An 18,543-nucleotide genomic window follows, 5' to 3' on the forward strand; every position below is an offset into this window, starting at 1 on the left:
GGAAATGAAGGCGCATATTTATGAGAATCAGTATGGAGGGAAAGAGGAATTTGTGATCCAACCAATTTCCTAAGGTTATATATTATGATCAGGGGGGGAAGGATCACTTGTCCTGCATAACTTTGGGTATGCCGTAACTGTTCTGAGTAGTCCCAATAAAAACCCTCATGCACGTGCTGGTAAGTATTGCGGTGTTAAGCGGTATATCTTGTTTCTCCGTTTCTATCGTTATGTTGCTCCTTGTGAGGTCAAATAGTACCTCCGTTTTTGGCTATATTAAGCCTCTTTGGGATCAGGGTAGGTCAGGGAGGCACTCTCTGGCTCTCCATCAGTTGCTTGTGTTGACTCTGCCACCTCTCATCCCGGAAAACACTTTCCGGGATGAGAGGTGGCAGAGTCAGCACAAGCAACTGATGGGAACCTGAAGGAGCAACATAACGATATGTTCCATTAGTACTTTTCTTTTTCACTAACAGAGACGTGAGAGGTCTTTGTTTTGCACTGTGGTCTTGAAGAAAGCCCATATGACCCACCTGGCATAATAAGGGCTGAAACATGTCGACCTATACCACTTATTGAGTGTGAACGAGTCATAAACACTCTAGTTCACCGATTTAATTTCTAAATTCTTTGCCTCCAAAACAGAACTAATAAAAATAATTTTTCTGATTAAGAGAGACAATTTTATCTTTTCACTATTTCACGTCACAATCACAATCACTGATCATTACTGTTTTTAACAATGGGTAATGCCTCCTGGATGGAGGTTGCATAAAAAAACTAACCCTATGATTATGCACACACGTGCGAGGGACGGCGGAGAAACAAGATATACCGCTTAACACCGCAATACTTACCAGCACGTGCATGAGGGTTTTTATTGGGACTGCTCAGAACAGTTACGGCATACCCAAAGTTATGCAGGACAAGTGATACTTCCCCCCCTGATCATAATATGTAGCATATTTATGACCCAGTTTGTGTCGCTTTTGCACCACGCAACATAGGACATGCATGACGCAAATCTGAAGTGAGATTTATGTAGCCATGCAAGGCCACTTTGCGTAGCCCTGAGGGGCTCCATAAGTCTGGAGTGAAGCAACGGAGCACAAATCACTGCATTGCGTGACACTCCCCTGGGAAGCAGTCCCAGGGTGTGTGTGGGTGTTTCCACCCAACTCCTATGGATTTTGATGCAGTCCCGTATTTACCTGCATTGGTAACCCTGGGAATGCTCCAAAAAGATAACCCCTCCCAGGAGAGGCGTAAAAAAGAAGAAATATCTGTATTTCTCCTCGTTGCATCCTCTTTCTATGTCTACTGCATTCTGCAGCGCACGTACAAAGAGGGAAATGCCTCTTGGGATTGATTTTGTGCAGGAAGGCGCCCGCACAAAAACAATCCAGCATGCAACGCAGGCCCCCTTGCACCATGGTCCAAGGGTGCCTTCGTTGGCACTAGGATTCCAAAAAGGCGCCATCGCAGGGGAAAAGGTAGGGATGCGCCTTATTGACTTAAATATGGATCATTCCTGCGCTTTCCCTGTCAAGCGCTGCACTGCGTGGCAATTTCTTAAACCTACCCCTGAAAATTAAATACTAATAAGTACTTACTTAACCGTCCAAAAAGTGCTTTGGGACCTCAGAAGGGATATGAAGACTATACAATTGCTACAACAAAATCTGATGGAGTAAGAGAATAATCAGGGTAGTTTTCTGTACTTTATGTAAAAATAGGTCAGGATTTTAAGGTACTTATGCTGTTTTGCTGCTTGTTTTAGCAGGGAAGCCTCGGTTTATTTAGCTGTGCTTGCCTCTGAACCTCTTTTAACAGTTAGCACAGTGATAAATATTTCCCTTCTTGTCTTTCATCATCAACACTGGAAGGATGAAATGTTGATTCCACCCGGCTGGGATTTAAAGAAGTTTCTGTAGTTCACACATATATCTCAAAGGCACACTAACCCTATGATCTATCTAACTGGGCTTAAACCTGTGGCTCACGTCAAAGTCTTACTGTGACCTACAGGGTATACATAGATCTCAGCAGCAGGTGCTCAACCCATCAGTACATCTCCTGGGATTCGAGCGAACAGTGGTGGCTGCCAGCTATGGAGAGGGGTGAGGAAGGCAAATGGGGTAAAAATATATTAACTAAATTCATGCCGACATGCGATTTAGTACATCATAAACATTAAATATATTTTAAAAATGAAACAAAACACACTTACCTTGCTGCACATCCTTGCTACGTCCCAGTGTTGTTCTCTTCTCGAGCCCAGCAACTCTGCTAACCATCCTGGCACATCTCTCAAACTGTTAACCAGTATTAGAGCAGTGCCAGGATTGGATGGAGCAGGCTCTCTCTGCGTTCCAAAGAGCACTGGAGGCCTTTGTTCGGACATCTGGGTTGACAGAAACCGGTCCTAGGATGCTTGATTCCGGTCCAGGTAAGACATGGCTTGGCAGTTCGGTTTGGACTGTTCCCATGAGGCACAGGGTCAAGAATGATTTGCATATGGCCATGTTTGAACTGGGGTGGCTTGGTGACCAAAATAATGAAGGATTAAACCCAGATCTGTGACTCTTGTGTGTTTTTCTGTTCACCCTATGTGGGAAGGGTATGCCCAGAGGTGGGTCCCGTGCTCACTAAGCCACTAAAGTCAAGCTATCCTGGCTGAAGACGGCTGATAGACAGAAACCGGTCCTAGGTTGCATTATTCCGGTCCAGGGAAGATATGGCTTAGCAGTTCGGTCAGGACTGTTCCCATGAGGCACAGGGTCAAGACGGATTTGCATATGGCCATGTCTGAACTGGGGTGGCTTGGTGAGCAAAATAACGATGGATTAAGCCCAGATCTGTGACTGGGGGTGAACGTTTTGCCATTGTGCAACATTCCGTCCATCATCTTGTGTGTTTTGCTGTTCACCCAATGTGGGAAGGGTATGCCCAGACGTGGGTCCCATGCTCACTGTTCCCATGTGGCACAGGGTCAAGGCTGATTTGCATATGGCCATGTCGAACTGGGTTGCTGTGGTGAGCAAAAAAACGATGGATTTAGGCCCAGATCTCTGTACTGGGGTGAATGTATGACATTGTTCTGCATTCTGTCCACCAACTGTTGTTTTTGCATATGTAATAGACAGACATAGTGACATACAGAGAGAGATAGATAGATAGATAGATAGATAGATAGATAGATAGATAGATAGATAGATAGATAGATAGATAGATAGATAGATAGATAGTTAGATATAGATAGATAGATAGATAGATAGATAGATAGATAGATAGATAGATAGATAGATAGATAGATAGATAGATAGATAGATAGATAGATAGATAGATAGATAGATAGATAGATAGATAGAGGTGCTTTGTAAGATCTATGTGAAATCCTGTGTACAGGGGTAGTAACAGATAAAAAGTATACTAAAGGAGTTTGAATGAATGAATGAATCTTGCATTTGTAAAGTGCAACTGTCGCTCCGAATGGAGCAATCTGGTGCTGAGCGGCAATAAAAATGAAGTTTATAGCTGTAGAGCATACATGAACATAAGCATATTGAGATAGTGGTGCACGGTGTGGGTATGCATTGATAGGTCCAGGACTAGAAGAGGGCAGGGCATTTTCCAATTCTTGAGGGCAATGACCCTGCCTTTTGAGGACAAGCCCTTACTTTTGAAGGAGAAATGCATCACATTTCTAAGCGTTGGGTTTTCAAGCCAAGCCTCGCATTGGAATCGCAGGGAAGTGTCTCCTGCAGTTGACTTACAGGTGGTTCACTGAGGAGGGGCAGAGTTGCCTTTTGAGAGCTCTGCCTTTATCTCATGTTACATGCATTCCAGGATAGAGGTGAGTGGGAGAGCCCCTTGAATGTCTCGATCATAAAAACAGTAGCGTGCATGAGGGCTGCGTTGTTTACCTCAATCCTGGGATACAAGTAAATACTAGCACTTAAGGTAGAGGTGTATTGTCGTGTTGTTATGATATTTTGATTTGCAAAGTGCACTGATCACCCAAGAGGGTGCCCACTTGGGCAAGGTGTGTATGTGTGTGGTCCTAAGGTGCTTATATGAAGAGCCGTGTCATCAGTTTCTTGTGAAAATCAAGAAGCGAGGAGGAGGCTCTGATGTGTTGAGGAAGGTTGTTCCCTATATTGGGTGTGATGTAGGAGAATGAGCGACCTCCAGTTTTGCTTTTGCTGATGCAGGGAGGGTGTGCAATTGAGAGTGAGGCAGAGCGTAGTTGTCTAGTGGGTTGGTGAAACTGTATGCGGCTGTTCAGGTATTCTGGTCTTGTGTTGTGTAAGGCTTTGTATGTGTGCACGATAAGTGAATTAACTGCGCTTGTGAATGGAGAGCCAGTGAAGCTTCCTGAGGTGCGGTGTGATGTGTGTGTGGCGTAGAAGGTTGAGTATCAGTCTTGCAGCTGCGTTTTGGATGGTCTGGAGTCTATGGAGGAGTTGGTTGGACATTGCAGCGTAAAGAGTGTTGCTGTAGTCCAGCCTACTGGTGATGAGTGCTTCTGTGACCGTTCTGGTGTGCTGAGGCAAACATTTGAGGATCTTTCACAGCATGCATAGGATGCGGGGGCAGGAGATGCACACCACGTTGACTTGAGCCATCATTTTGAGCTTGTTGTCTAGGATGATTCCAAGATTTCTTGCGTGGTGTGTGGGGGTTGGTCCTAGCTCCGATGGCCACAAGGTAGAATCCCATGGGGAGGTCTTGGTGCCGAAAGCCAGTGCTTCCGACTTGTCGGACTTGTCGGAGTTGAGCTTCATGCAGTTGGTTCACATCTAGTTTGCTACCATGGTCATGCAGTTGGTTCTGGTGGTGCTTATCTGCCAGGGGGAGGAGGAGTTTGATGTCATCAGTGTAGGAGATGACAGTGATCTCTTGTGATTGGATGGTGTTGGTGAGCGAGAGTTCTGTGGCTGTTCCAAACATGGCATCAACAGCAGGTCGGGGTAGAGGGGAGTTGTGAGTACTAAGTACAGAGAGGTGTTTTGAGACTCCTGTTGATATCCTCTTCCAGAGTCGCGAGTGGATACCGCAGCTCAAGAGACAGGTAGCCCTGGGCTACTGAGAAGTGTCTTTGACAGAACATTGTGTATCTCTTTTTACTGGGATACCACAACCTGGTGCAATTTCGGACAGACGTGCATTCAGGGAGCTCCTTGAATGTTCTTGAGCTGGAGGATGAGTGCAGAACGGAGGCAGAAGAGAGAGGCATTGTGAGAGTTCGATAGATCTGGAGCTGCCCTCCCTCCCTCAGCACCTTGAGACCCTCACAGGTGTGTAGCGCGCTTCACAAACTCCTGGTTGATTGATAGACATCTCAGTACTTGGGGGTGTGCGGCATGATGCAGGTCAAGATGAAGGTCCATCGTGACAGCCCTGAGGATGCCTTAGTGCTAGTGCATGGCATTCTAGGATAGAGGTGCCCCATAGCTCTGCACAGCACAAGCTCCTGATGAAGTAATATCTAATGCAAAATCTTCCCTCATTTATTTGTTGCAAATAAACCATTTTTTCACGCTTTAAAAATATCACTGGAAAAGAAATGAAGATTGAAAACTGTAATTTTCACATATTTCACTAGATGGCAGTAACTTGTAGGAAACATTTTGGCTTTGTTTTTCTAAAATTCCCCATAGCCCCAGTTCATGTGTTTGGGCAGATTGTATACATCTGCTCTTTTTGTACATTTCTCTCTAGTGCTATCTTCCTCTTTCCCTCTCTTTTAATTCATGTTTATTTCTTTCTCTCTATCGATTCAGCCTCTTCCCTCCTGCGACCGACGCCCTCTTCTCTTTCTTTTATGTCTCTGTGGTGTCTGCCTGCTCACTTTACCATTACTCTTTCTCACTTTGGGCCTGCACATTAAAAGGAAGTGCCAAACTTTTAATATTTAAAAAACAACCCGAAGTAAGAGTTTATTTCTGAACAACTAAAAACTAAAGATGCTCACAACCTGGACGTTTCCTCCCAGGGCGTGGAGGTCATTATTTTTTTTTGGTCCTTACAGCCATGTTTTTCCTGGCAGCGACATACAGAAGAAAAGACATTATACTGTGCACCCTAAATAGAGCAGGCGGTGTACCACCCCTCCTCTGAAGGCCCATACTCTTTTGGGCTGTCAGAGAAAGTTTTCTGTCGACAGAGCCAAAGGAGGCACCGTCAATCGAAGACATAAGGTACGATGATTTATAAATGAGACAGGTGGACCTGTAGCTTGGTGGACAGGGTGCGTGCCGATGTATAAATGAGACAGGTGTTACGTGTACCTGGTTAGATGGACAGGGTGTGCTGTTGTGTTTGTGGAGAAGTGTGGCTCACTGGTTAGAGGAGGCAGACCTGGAAGCAGAGGTCAGCCCGGGACCAGGGTTCAATTCCTGGCTCGGCGGGGTCTTGAGTCCTAAAATGTCCATGGACTCGACAATTCTCGCTCCGGTGCCTACTCAATTCACGGTTCACACTCTGCGCAATAGCTTGCTTAATCTCCACAACGGCCCCTTGCGGCAGGATGCCTGGCTTTCACCTTGCGGATACCCTGCCGGGGTTATCTCACAGGGGAATACCAGGATGGGTTCCCTAAGCAAGTGCTTAGAAACAGCTTGGTGATTTGCGCTATATAAATTCCTGTACATTTGTGACAGAGCACCCTGTCTGCAAACTCAAAATCGAGACCCTTGTCTTGCACTTCTGCAGTCCATCATTTCTGCTGTCTGTAATAGTCCAATATTTTTCCTTAAATATGTTTCTATTGTCTCCCTATTTATCTCTCCACTAAATCCTGCTCTTCTTACCTCATATACCAGACCACTAGTGACCCAGTCTCTCACCTGTTGATTCCCTCAGGCTTCGCCGCGCCCACCTCCGACCCTCTGACCATCTACTCCTCTGTGGGCTCCTACGTTGAGCTCCCCTGTATCCTCAAGCATGACCCCAGTGGAGATGTAAGGGTGCACTGGACTCACATAACACCCCAGGGAAGCAGCAGGACCATTGTTACGTTGGATAAGGCCAGACAGAGGCAGGAAATCTCCTCCAGTCGTATCGTCCTTGAGGCGCATCAGCGGCGGAACTACTCGCTGTTCATCTCTCCCGCGTGGGAGTCCGATGCCGGGCTTTACCAATGCGGACTCACCTTCCACAGGTGGCAGCTCACTAGAAACATTAGGCTGGTGCTGGTAAAAGGTGAGTTAGAATGAAAGGATGGGTGGCAGGGGTAGGTTGGAGCCAGGGGTAGATTGGAGTTAAGATGACCAACTGGGGTGAGAAGTGGGATACAAGCCAGGATGTATAAGTGGTGGGAAACAACCATCACACTGCATGCATTACAACACATGCTTTTACCCCACATGCCATTGCAACACAAGTTACTTGCTGGAGGGGGTATAAGGTGTGGAGTTTAACTCCCAACACCTTCCCTACTGTTGCACAGACTGGAGTTGGAATAGTAAATTATACTATTCCAACATCCAGCTCACCCCAACAGCATGTCAGGGTAAAAAATTGTAATGCAACGGCATGCAGGGTAAAAGACTGCGTTGTAACGTCATACACCCATAAGTGGTATTAGAAGTGGGTTAGGAGGCAGGATGTATAAGTGGTATTAGAAGTGGGTTAAGTGGTATTAGAAGGGGGTTAGGAGCCAGGATGTATAAGTGGTATTAGAAGTGGGTAAGGAGGCAGGATGTATAAGTGGTATTAGAAGTGGGTTAGGAGCCAGGATGTATAAGTGGTATTAGAAGTGGGTTAAGTGGTATTAGAAGTGGGTTAGGAGGCAGGATGTATAAGTGGTATTAGAAGTGGGTTAAGTGGTATTAGAAGGAGGTTAGGAGCCAGGATGTATAAGTGGTATTAGAAGTGGGTAAGGAGGCAGGATGTATAAGTGGTATTAGAAGTGGGTTAGGAGCCAGGATGTATAAGTGGTATTAGAAGTGGGTAAGGAGCCAGGATGTATAAGTGGTATTAGAAGTGGGTAAGGAGCCAGGATGTATAAGTGGTATTAGAAGTGGGTAAGGAGCCAGGATGTATAAGTGGTATTAGAAGTGGGTAAGGAGCCAGGATGTATACGTGGTATTAGAAGTGGGTTAGGAGCCAGGATGTATAAGTGGTATTAGAAGTGGGTTAGGAGCCAGGATGTATAAGTGGTATTAGAAGTGGGTTAAGTGGTATTAGAAGTGGGTTAAGAGCCAGGATGTATAAGTGGTATTAGAAGTGGGTAAGGATGTATAAGTGGTATTAGAAGTGGGTTAGGAGCCAGGATGTATAAGTGGTATTAGAAGTGGGTTAGGAGCCAGGATGTATAAGTGGTATTAGAAGTGGGTTAGGAGCCAGGATGTACCAGGATGTATAAGTGGTATTAGAAGTGGGTTAGGAGCCAGGATGTATAAGTGGTATTAGAAGTGGGTTAGGAGGCAGGATGTATAAGTGGTATTAGAAGTGGGTTAAGTGGTATTAGAAGGGGGTTAGGAGCCAGGATGTATAAGTGGTATTAGAAGTGGGTTAGGAGCCAGGATGTATAAGTGGTATTAGAAGTGTGTTAGGAGCCAGGATGTATAAGTGGTATTAGAAGTGGGTAAGGAGCCAGGAAGTATAAGTGGTATTAGAAGTGGGTTAGGAGCCAGGATGTATAAGTGGTATTAGAAGTGGGTTAGGAGCCAGGATGTATAAGTGGTATTAGAAGTGGGTTAAGTGGTATTAGAAGTGGGTTAAGAGCCAGGATGTATAAGTGGTATTAGAAGTGGGTAAGGATGTATAAGTGGTATTAGAAGTGGGTTAGGAGCCAGGATGTATAAGTGGTATTAGAAGTGGGTTAGGAGCCAGGATGTATAAGTGGTATTAGAAGTGGGTTAGGAGCCAGGATGTACCAGGATGTATAAGTGGTATTAGAAGTGGGTTAGGAGCCAGGATGTATAAGTGGCATTAGAAGTGGGTTAAGTGGTATTAGAAGGGGGTTAGGAGCCAGGATGTATAAGTGGTATTAGAAGTGGGTTAGGAGCCAGGATGTATAAGTGGTATTAGAAGTGTGTTAGGAGCCAGGATGTATAAGTGGTATTAGAAGTGGGTTAGGAGCCAGGATGTATAAGTGGTATTAGAAGTGGGTAAGGAGCCAGGATGTATAAGTGGTATTAGAAGTGGGTAAGGAGCCAGGATGTATAAGTGGTATTAGAAGTGGGTAAGGAGCCAGGATGTATAAGTGGTATTAGAAGTGGGTTAGGAGCCAGGATGTATAAGTGGTAATAGAAGTGGGTTAGCGGCCAAGATGTTGAGTGGCATGTGTGCCAGTAGAATATATGACGTTACATCGCAGTGTTTACACCGCGATACCTTTACAACGCAGGTATTACAATGCAAGTCGTTACAACAACTTGCGTTGGAGGGCGCTGGATTTAGGAATAGTATGATTTACTATTCCAACTCCAGTCTACGTACAGTGGGGAAGGTGTTGGAATAGTAAATCATACTATTCCTTAGGTTAGAGCGCCATCTACTGCAAGTCATTTTAAATGACTTTCGTTGTAATACCCGCGTTGTAAAGGTATTGCGATGTAAACACTGCGATGTAACCGATGTTTACCGTGCCAGTATGTGGAAGTAGTTTAGGAGTGGGAGAGGAGCAAAGGTGTTGAAGTTGCTTCAGAAGTGTAATACAAGGCCAGATGTTGAAGTCGTGCAAGTAGTGGTTGAGAATCCAGGGTGCTGAAGTGGTGTCAGACGTGGGATAGGCCAGGATGTTGCAGCAGTGTTAGGAGTGGCACATCTGCCAGGATGTTGAAGTTGTGCTAGGAGTGGGAAAGAAGACAGAAAGTTGTAGCAGTGTTAGTGCGATGGGAGACGGGATTTGGAGTTATTTGGGGCAACAGTTGACAGCATATAGAATGATTGCACCAGTAATGGGATAAGGGGAAGACAGGCAATGAGATGGGGAACAGTCATGACAACGCGGGGATTACCCCGCACTGCCATTACAACGCAGGGATTACAACGAAAGTCGTTACAACAACTTTCGCTGGAGGGCGCTCTTGGATAGGGCATAGTTTAATTTTCTATCCAACACCTTCCCTACTGTCAACGTGGGCTGGAGTTGGAATAGAAAATTAAACTATTCCAATATCCAGCGCCCTCCAGCAAAAGTTGTTGTAACGACTTTCGTTGTAATCCCCGCGTTGTAATGGCACGCGTGGTAATACCATTCGTTGTCATGACATACAACCAATGAGATGGTATTGGTGGAATTTTTGAAATGATTGGTTGTTGGTGTCAGGAATAATGCGAAACCCAAGTGTAAGACAGAAAAGACTTAGGGGTGGGGCGTCTAGATGAAGAAATACAGAGATACTTAGAAGGGTGACTAGAAAGAGGGACATACCATGATAAAATAAGGGTTTGAATTTGGTGGATAAAACAAAATGGAAAATAATGGGAAAAACAGATTGCAAGTGAAATGACAGGTGGAATATTTTCTAATATGTGTTTTTCTACTCTCTCTAAAGTCACCTCAGAGACACCAGGATTGGCCCGGGAAGGCACCATAGTGCGGTTGAACTGTGTCCTTAGTGAGGTATTTGGGAACGAACAGTACAGCTGGACTCACCTGACTCCCATTGACAATGGTGAGGAATCCAAAACTGGCCACATTGAGAGGTCTACACAAAGGAAACTGCAGACTGGCCACCTACTGGAGCTCTCACCTGTGTCAACAGAGGATGCTGGCACCTGGATCTGCACCATTTATGGCGTAAACACATCAGTTGAAGAGGCCGCATATGAGCTACAGGTCACAGGTAACTAGTGTTCATCCATACAGGTTTAGCATCTTCTTCTGTGCTGCCAGGGACCTTGTCTTTCAATCCAGTTATCTGTACTCTGGCCTAGGAAAATGATTTGTATAAGATCCTATCTTCTACTGAAACCCTGTCGCCTAATTAAGGCCCTGATTATGAGTTTGGCAGATGGGATACTCCTTCACAAACATAAAGGATATTCCATCCACCGAATTACAAGTTTCATAGGATATAATGGGATTGTAATCCGGCAGACAGGATATCAGAGACGTTTACGACAGAGAGCCTATTTGCCACTCATATACAGGCCCTAGGTCTTAGAGATTTTAGTATATTGGGGTTGATGTCTAGGGACCTATGAATCTTGCATAACATGAGACTTGATCGGAGAGTAGACACACACAATCTCAACCCATATGCCTATCTCAGGTCTGCTATCTTATTGACATATGATTAAAATTGTGGATTCTTTGTTGGTGGGATGTGGCAAAAAAGACAGACAGAAAGACACAAACTTCTTGGATAAAATTATGGAGGCCCTAATCCATGGCAGCAAACCTCTCAGATGCGTCATGACTTTAGACAATAGTGGCCAGGCTTGTTGTGTGTTGATAAAATAAGCCCGTGGGCATCTTGCGGCTATCCAGATGAGGCCCAAAACCCAAAGGAAAAGTTGGGTGTTCTCTAACGTCAAAGTTTAGACATTAAAAATAGAGCAAAAACAAATTAATAATAATTAGGTGCATCTGGCCAAAGTTTTTCTTAAGAGCACTGCCAACTACCAAGTCTGACTAAGCTTGATTCCATCTAAAAACTCTCTCCTCCACCAACCTATACTTCCTTTACTTTACATCACCCTAGTAGTTTATTTTACATCCCTGCTTTCTACATCTATTACTGTTTTCTTATTTTTACATCCTTTATCTTCTTTTTTTGCCTCTCTCTCTGGCGCTGTGGCTCAAAGGCTGCTCATAAGTTACTACCCCAAAAAATGGAGTGCCGGTAAAATATGTTTTTTGTATTTCATTTAATGTTACAGTTATCTAATTTTGTATTGAAAATGCACATCTCTCAAAACATTTGGCCCTATGCTTTGGACCTACTGGACCCTGGGAGAGATGTATGAAACCATTTTAAAGAGAAAACAAATCTAGGATTCCCAAAATCACAGGTTTTGCAACCTCATAGTGGAGTCTGCCATGCACTAGACCCATTTTGCAATCTGGTAAAGCCTTTCTGAATCACATAATGGTTCTAACAACCCATTCCTAATTGCAAACAGGAGAGGCTGTGATTGGGGCATACCCTCCTATTTGCGAATCGAAATAAGATGGATATGAAATTGTGGCCACATACCACTCAAATGTTACCAGCTGCTCAAATGACGGGGTCGAATATTCAAATGGGGACGCTGCCCTTGTGGGACAGCTCCCCCTCTGGTAATCGTTCCACATGGCAAGTCAGGAACCAGGCAGCGGTCGGCTGGACTACTGCCTACTCCCCCTGATATTGTCCCAAACAAGGGGCATATCAGCAACAGCCAGCGATAAATATCGCTAAGCGTGCTTACCGCGAGGATAATTATCGCCGGCTCTCGCTGGATTTTATCGCTGAGATAGCGCGCTATCAGCGACACTTACCTCCAAAGCGATAAAAATCCAAGCGATAGCTGCTAAATGTGCAATTATCGCTGGAAATCCAGCAATAATCGCACATGCGGAGGCGATAGCTTGATGATAGGGCAGGGCAGACTTAGCCATAATATCCACCTTTCATGGGATAAAATGGCTAAGTCAGACTGAAAGCAGGCGTAAGAAAAGTAGCGATAAGTGCAGTTAGTGCTACTTTTCTTATCGCTGTGTGGGTTAGTGGGCAGCTAGTTGATTGGAGAAATGTCAATTAGCGGCATTTCTCACGTTATTATGGGGAGCAACGCCCACTTTGCATCTCATAAGAAATGCAAAGCTGGGCATTCAGCGAAATTGAGAAAAGGCATTGAAACAAGCGCTAACGTGTCCATGCTGATAGGGCGTTAAAATTATCGCCACTTTAGCGGCAAAAGTGCAGTTAAAGCGGCGATACTGCCCTTGATGATATGCCCCCAAGTTGTTTTTTAAAGCAGCGCCGGTTCCTTTATGTACACGGGATGTTTAAAGAAAAAACACATTCCCATTTGGAAATAAAGCACAGGCATGATGGTCCGCAGTTCTATGAGGTAACTACTCCATTGTTTGTAGCCAATCACAGGGGTTGCAACTAGCCACCCGCCTAATTAATATTTATGAGGCAGGTCATTCTGTGACCTTCAGCTACCAGCCTATAGGTGCAGAGGTCTCATTGCAATATGAACGAGTGCTTGCGCAAAGTCGGTGCGCAGTTTTTGACCAGTGTTTTTGCACATCTGGCCCCTGCCTCTGCGCAGAAGGGCCACCTGTGGCTGTACTTTCTCTCTCACCTTCCATTTGCCACTGCACACAGTGTGTTGCTCTCCTCACTTTGAAGATGTAACTCTTTGTTACAGGACGTAGCTCAAATAACCACTGTAGCTTGTGTTTGTTTTTATTTTTCACTGTTTACATTTATGGAGCATTGAGATATATAACAGTCTCTCTCTCTCTTCCCCTATCTCTCTCTCTCTCTCTGTTCCTCCCTGTCTCTTTCTTTCTCCCTTCCCGCCTTCCCTATCTCACTGTCTCTCTCACACTCTGTCTTTCGCATTCTCCTTTCCTTCTCCCTCCACACATCTATTCTTTCTACCCTGCCCAATCTTGCCCTTTCTCCACCTCTTCTCCCTCCTCTCCCACTCTCAGGTGCTCAGTACGCGGGACCCGTCTTTGCACTCGGCGGGAAGATCTCCTTCGCAGTTGCCCTTCTTATACTGATCCTGCTTGTGCTCATCGCCCTCACCATCCTCGCACTGCGCAACCGAAGGGTGAGTGTCTTGTTCTCTCTCACTCTGAAAGGGTGAGTGTCCTGTTCTTTCTCTCTCTCTCTAGAAGGGAGAGTGTCTTGTTCTCTCTCACTCTGAAAGGGTGAGTGTCCTGTTCTTTCTCTCTCTCTCTAGAAGGGAGAGTGTCTTGTTCTCTCTCACTCTGAAAGGGTGAGTGTCCTGTTCTTTCTCTCTCTCTCTAGAAGGGTGAGTGTCTTGTTCTCTCTCACTCTGGAAGGGTGAGTGTCTTGTTCTCTCTCACTCTGGAAGGGCGAGTGTCCTGTTCTTTCTCTCTCACTCTGGAAGGGCGAGTGTCCTGTTCTTTCCCTCTCCGTCTAGAAGGGTGAGTGTCCTGTTCTTTCCCTCTCCATCTGGAAGGGTGAGTGTCCTGTTCTTTTCCTCTCTGTCTGGAAGGGTGAGTGTCCTGTTCTTTTCCTCCGTCTGGAAGGGTGAGTGTCCTGTTCTTTCCCTCTCCGTCTGGAAGGGTGAGTGTCCTGTTCTTTTCCTCTCTGTCTGTAAGGGTGAGTGTCCTGTTCTTTTCCTCCGTCTGGAAAGGTGAGTGTCCTGTTCTTTTCCTCCGTCTGGAAGGGTGAGTGTCCTGTTCTTTCCCTCTCCGTCTGGAAGGGCGAGTGTCCTGTTCTTTCCCTCTCCGTCTGGAAGGGTGAGTGTCCTGTTCCTTCTCTCTCCCTATGGAAGGGTGCAGATCGTGTTCTCTCTCACTCTGGAAGGGTGAGTGTCTTGTTCTCTCTCACTCTGTAAATGTGAGTGTCCTGTTCTTTCCCTCAGTCGGGAAGGGTGAGTGTCCTGTTCTTTCCCTCAGTCGGGAAGGGTGAGTGTCCTGTTCCTTCTCTCTCACTATGGAAGGGTGCCAATCTTGTTCTCTCTCACTCTGGAAGGGCTAGTGTCCTGTTCTTTCATTCAGTCGGGAAGGGTGAGTGTCCTGTTCGGATGTATGACGTTACAACGCATACTTTTACCACGCATACCTTTACAACGCGGTTTTTACAACGCATGCCTTTACAACGCATAGCGCTTTGGGGTGCTGGATAGTGAATAGTTTAATTTACTATTCTAACTCCAGTCCCCGTGGACACTAGGGAAGGTGTTGGATAGTAAATTAAACGTATTCCCTATCCCAGAGCGCCCCCCAGCGCAATGCGTTGTAATGGTTTGCGTTGTAATGACTGCGTTGTAATGGTAGTGCGTGGTAAAAGTTTTGTTGTAAAGGTTGTATACCATCCTGTTCTTTCCCTCCTTCTGGAAGGGTGAGTGTCTTGTTCTTTCATTCAGTCTGGAAGGGTGAGTGTCCTGTTCTTTCTCTCTCACTCTAGAAGAGAGAGTGTCCTGTTCTTTCCCTCCGTCTGGAAGGGCGAGTGTCCTGTTCTTTCCCTCCGTCTGGAAGGGTGAGTGTCCTGTTCTTTCTCTATCACTCTAGAAGGGTGAGTGTCTTGTTCTCACTCACTCTGGAAGGGTGAGTGTCCTGTTCTTTCTCTCTCACTCTGGAAGGGTGAGTGTCCTGTTCTTTCCCTCTCCGTTTGGAAGGGTGAGTGTCCTGTTCCTTCTCTCTCCCTATGGAAGGGTGCAGATCTTGTTCTCTCTCACTCTGGAAGGGCGAGTGTCCTGTTCTTTCTCTGTCACTCTGGAAGGGTGAGTGTCCTGTTCTTTCTCTCTCACTCTGGAAGGGCGAGTGTCCTGTTCTTTCTCTCTCACTCTGGAAGGGCGAGTGTCCTGTTCTTTCTCTCTCACTCTGGAAGGGTGAGTGTCCTGTCCTTTCCCTCAGTCTGGAATGGTGAGTGTCCTGTTCTTTCTCTTTCACTCTAGAAGGGTGAGTGTCTTGTTCTCACTCACTCTGGAAGGGTGAGTGTCCTGTTCTTTCTCTCTCACTCTGGAAGGGTGAGTGTCCTGTTCTTTCTCTCTCACTCTGGAAGGGTGAGTGTCATGTTCTTTCCCTCAGTCTGAAAGGGTGAGTGTCCTGTTCTTTCTCTCTCACTCTGGAAGGGTGAGTGTCCTGTCCTTTCCCTCAGTCTGGAATGGTGAGTGTCCTGTTCTTTCTCTTTCACTCTAGAAGGGTGAGTGTCTTGTTCTCACTCACTCTGGAAGGGTGAGTGTCCTGTTCTTTCTCTCTCACCCTGGAAGGGTGAGTGTCCTGTCCTTTCCCTCAGTCTGGAATGGTGAGTGTCCTGTTCTTTCTCTTTCACTCTGGAAGGGTGAGTGTCCTGTTCTTTCTCTCTCACCCTGGAAGGGTGAGTGTCCTGTCCTTTCCCTCAGTCTGGAATGGTGAGTGTCCTGTTCTTTCTCTTTCACTCTAGAAGGGTGAGTGTCTTGTTCTCACTCACTCTGGAAGGGTGAGTGTCCTGTTCTTTCTCTCTCACTCTGGAAGGGTGAGTGTCCTGTTCTTTCTCTCTCACTCTGGAAGGGTGAGTGTCATGTTCTTCCCCTCAGTCTGAAAGGGTGAGTGTCCTGTTCTTTCTCTCTCACTCTGGAAGGGTGAGTGTCCTGTCCTTTCCCTCAGTCTGGAATGGTGAATGTCCTGTTCTTTCTCTTTCACTCTAGAAGGGTGAGTGTCTTGTTCTCACTCACTCTGGAAGGGTGAGTGTCCTGTTCTTTCTCTCTCACCCTGGAAGGGTGAGTGTCCTGTTCTTTCTCTCTCACTCTGGAAGAGTGTGTATCTCGCTGTTGAGAGGTGAGTGTTGACTCTCCCTAGGTGGGTGAGTGTCTGCCTTTCTGGGGACGGGAGACTTTGGGCCACATTTACCACAGCGTTGCATCCCCCTTGCACTAACAGTAAAGTCAGATTTAGACCTTTACCAGGCTTTGCGTGGCCCTGCATGGCTTGATAAATCTGGAGTGACTCAAGGCAGCTCGAATCGCTGCGTTGCGTTTCTCCGCCCCGGGGAGGCGTTCTATGGGTGGAGCGTGGGTGTTCCCACTCATTCACCCATGGATTTTGGTATGTCCCAGTTTTACCATTAGTGGTAAATCTAGGAAGGTGTCAAATGCTGCCCCTCCCCAGGTGAGGCATAAGGAGGAGAAATGTCTTTATTTCTCTTTGTTTTTTCCTCTTTCTATGTGTGCTTCCTTCTGCACTACACATAGAAAGAAGAACATTCCTTATGGGACAGTTTTTGTGCAGGAAGGTCTACCTTCCTGCACAAAAAGAATCCTGCTTATAACGCAGGTACCCTTGCACCATGGCTTGAGTGTTGGTCCTAAACAGAATACAGATTCTGTCTCCAGATGCCTGCGTGTCTGTCCCCTGCAGAATGCTGAGTGTCTGTCTGTCTTCTGGGGAGGCCGGAGTGTTTGGCTTCTACAGAGGGCTGTATTTCTGTATCTTAAAAAGGGCAGGGTGTCTGTCTCCTGTGGATGCCTGAGTGCCTGTCTCCAATAGAAGGCTGCATGTCTATCTCCTGTTAAGGTCCGAGTGTCTGTTCCCTACAGAAGACTGAGTGTCTGTATTCTAAAGGGACTGATTATTATCTGCCTCCTGCAGTGGACTGAGTGTCTGTCCCCTGTGGAGGCCTGAGTGTCTGTATCCCATAAAGGACTGTATCTGTCCCCTCAGGTGTTCTTTGGTATTGTGTCCATCTGCTCATGGTAGGCCACTGTCTCCCTTCCATACTCTGTCTGTGCCTTTTCCCTAACTCATCTCCATGCCTTGGACCCACTAACCTGTGTCTCTCTGTTTCCCATTGCTGAAGTCCGAACACTCTTCAGCATATATACATACATACATTAATGCATTCCTCTCTTCCAATTCACAGTGTTTTTGTTTTCTTTTCTTTACAGCGGCGGCTGTCCCACTTTGCTGCTTTGGAGAAGGAACTAGATCGCTCCCTGACCCCTTCTAAACCAGAGGAGCCCTAATGGTGAAGAATACATGCAAACAGTTTGAGGAAGGACCAGCAAGCAGCATCCACTGCTGATTGCTAACATTGAGCCTACCGAACTAGTGTTCAAGACGACCTTAACGTCCACCACAAATGGAGTATCTTCTACTCTGACATTTTTGAATCCTTCCACATAAGATGAAGCTTAGCAGTGCCTGCCTCCTTGGAAGGACTCCATCAGCATCCTCTGCGGGTTCACTGGATGTTCGGCGGCTTCCATGAGTCTTAGAAGTACCACACACAATTGTTTGCTTCCTCTCTTAGTGGAGCCTCAAACCAATCCACCCTTCATCCTGTGAGACTCTGTTCTGTACCAGCACTAGAAACATTAAGGGGCCCTGCCGTCCTCTCTGGCCTTTTCTGGACTGCATACGAAGTACTGCTGGAATCTACTAGAGTTGTTTCATAGTTATGACTATAAATGGGAAGCTTGTAAAGTATAATGTGAGGGGCTAATAACTCACTGGGGATGGAGGACTTTTTAATGTTATAAGGAGACCCAACACAGCTAGGCTCTGAAGCTGGGTTCTCTGCTTTGCATATGAAGCTCATTTGAAATACAATGTGCATATTTAATATATTTCATAACTATTTTATTCTTGTCTTGGCTGTCTTTTTCTTATTTTTATTTATCAAAGGAAGTAAAGTACATTTCAGATGTTTCATCCCTTTCCTCATACAACTTAGGGGCCGATTCCGATCTCGGTTGGAAAGCACTCCGACCGAGCCGGATCCGGGGTGTTTTCCGACTGATCCGGAATCCTGCAGTCCGACCGAGCGAGTACGATGCTGTCGGACTTGGTTCGGTTGGACTCCCATAGAATCAATGGGAGCAGATCGTACGACGCATACATGGGCTCCTATTGACTGAATGGGTACATTGCAGACAAGTGCTCCCCCTACTGTGGGTACGCGTAGGTGC

General features: G+C 46.0%; 1 protein-coding gene across 1 annotated transcript in view; it reads left to right on the forward strand.

The window, feature by feature from the left end:
• LAG3 (lymphocyte activating 3) overlaps nucleotides 1-18,216 on the forward strand; it is a 33,534-nt gene extending 15,318 nt beyond the window's left edge. The window contains exons 5-8 of the mRNA XM_086929078.1: nucleotides 6,868-7,206; nucleotides 10,512-10,802; nucleotides 13,613-13,734; nucleotides 17,521-18,216. Coding sequence (XP_086785204.1) covers nucleotides 6,868-7,206; nucleotides 10,512-10,802; nucleotides 13,613-13,734; nucleotides 17,521-17,598 — 830 coding nt within the window. The 3' untranslated portion in view covers nucleotides 17,599-18,216. The remainder of the gene's footprint in view (nucleotides 1-6,867; nucleotides 7,207-10,511; nucleotides 10,803-13,612; nucleotides 13,735-17,520) is intronic.
• Nucleotides 18,217-18,543: the final 327 nt, after the last annotated feature.

This window comes from Lissotriton vulgaris, chromosome 7 (assembly GCF_964263255.1).
Source record: "Lissotriton vulgaris chromosome 7, aLisVul1.2, whole genome shotgun sequence".
In the NCBI taxonomy this organism is placed as follows: domain Eukaryota; kingdom Metazoa; phylum Chordata; class Amphibia; order Caudata; family Salamandridae; genus Lissotriton; species Lissotriton vulgaris.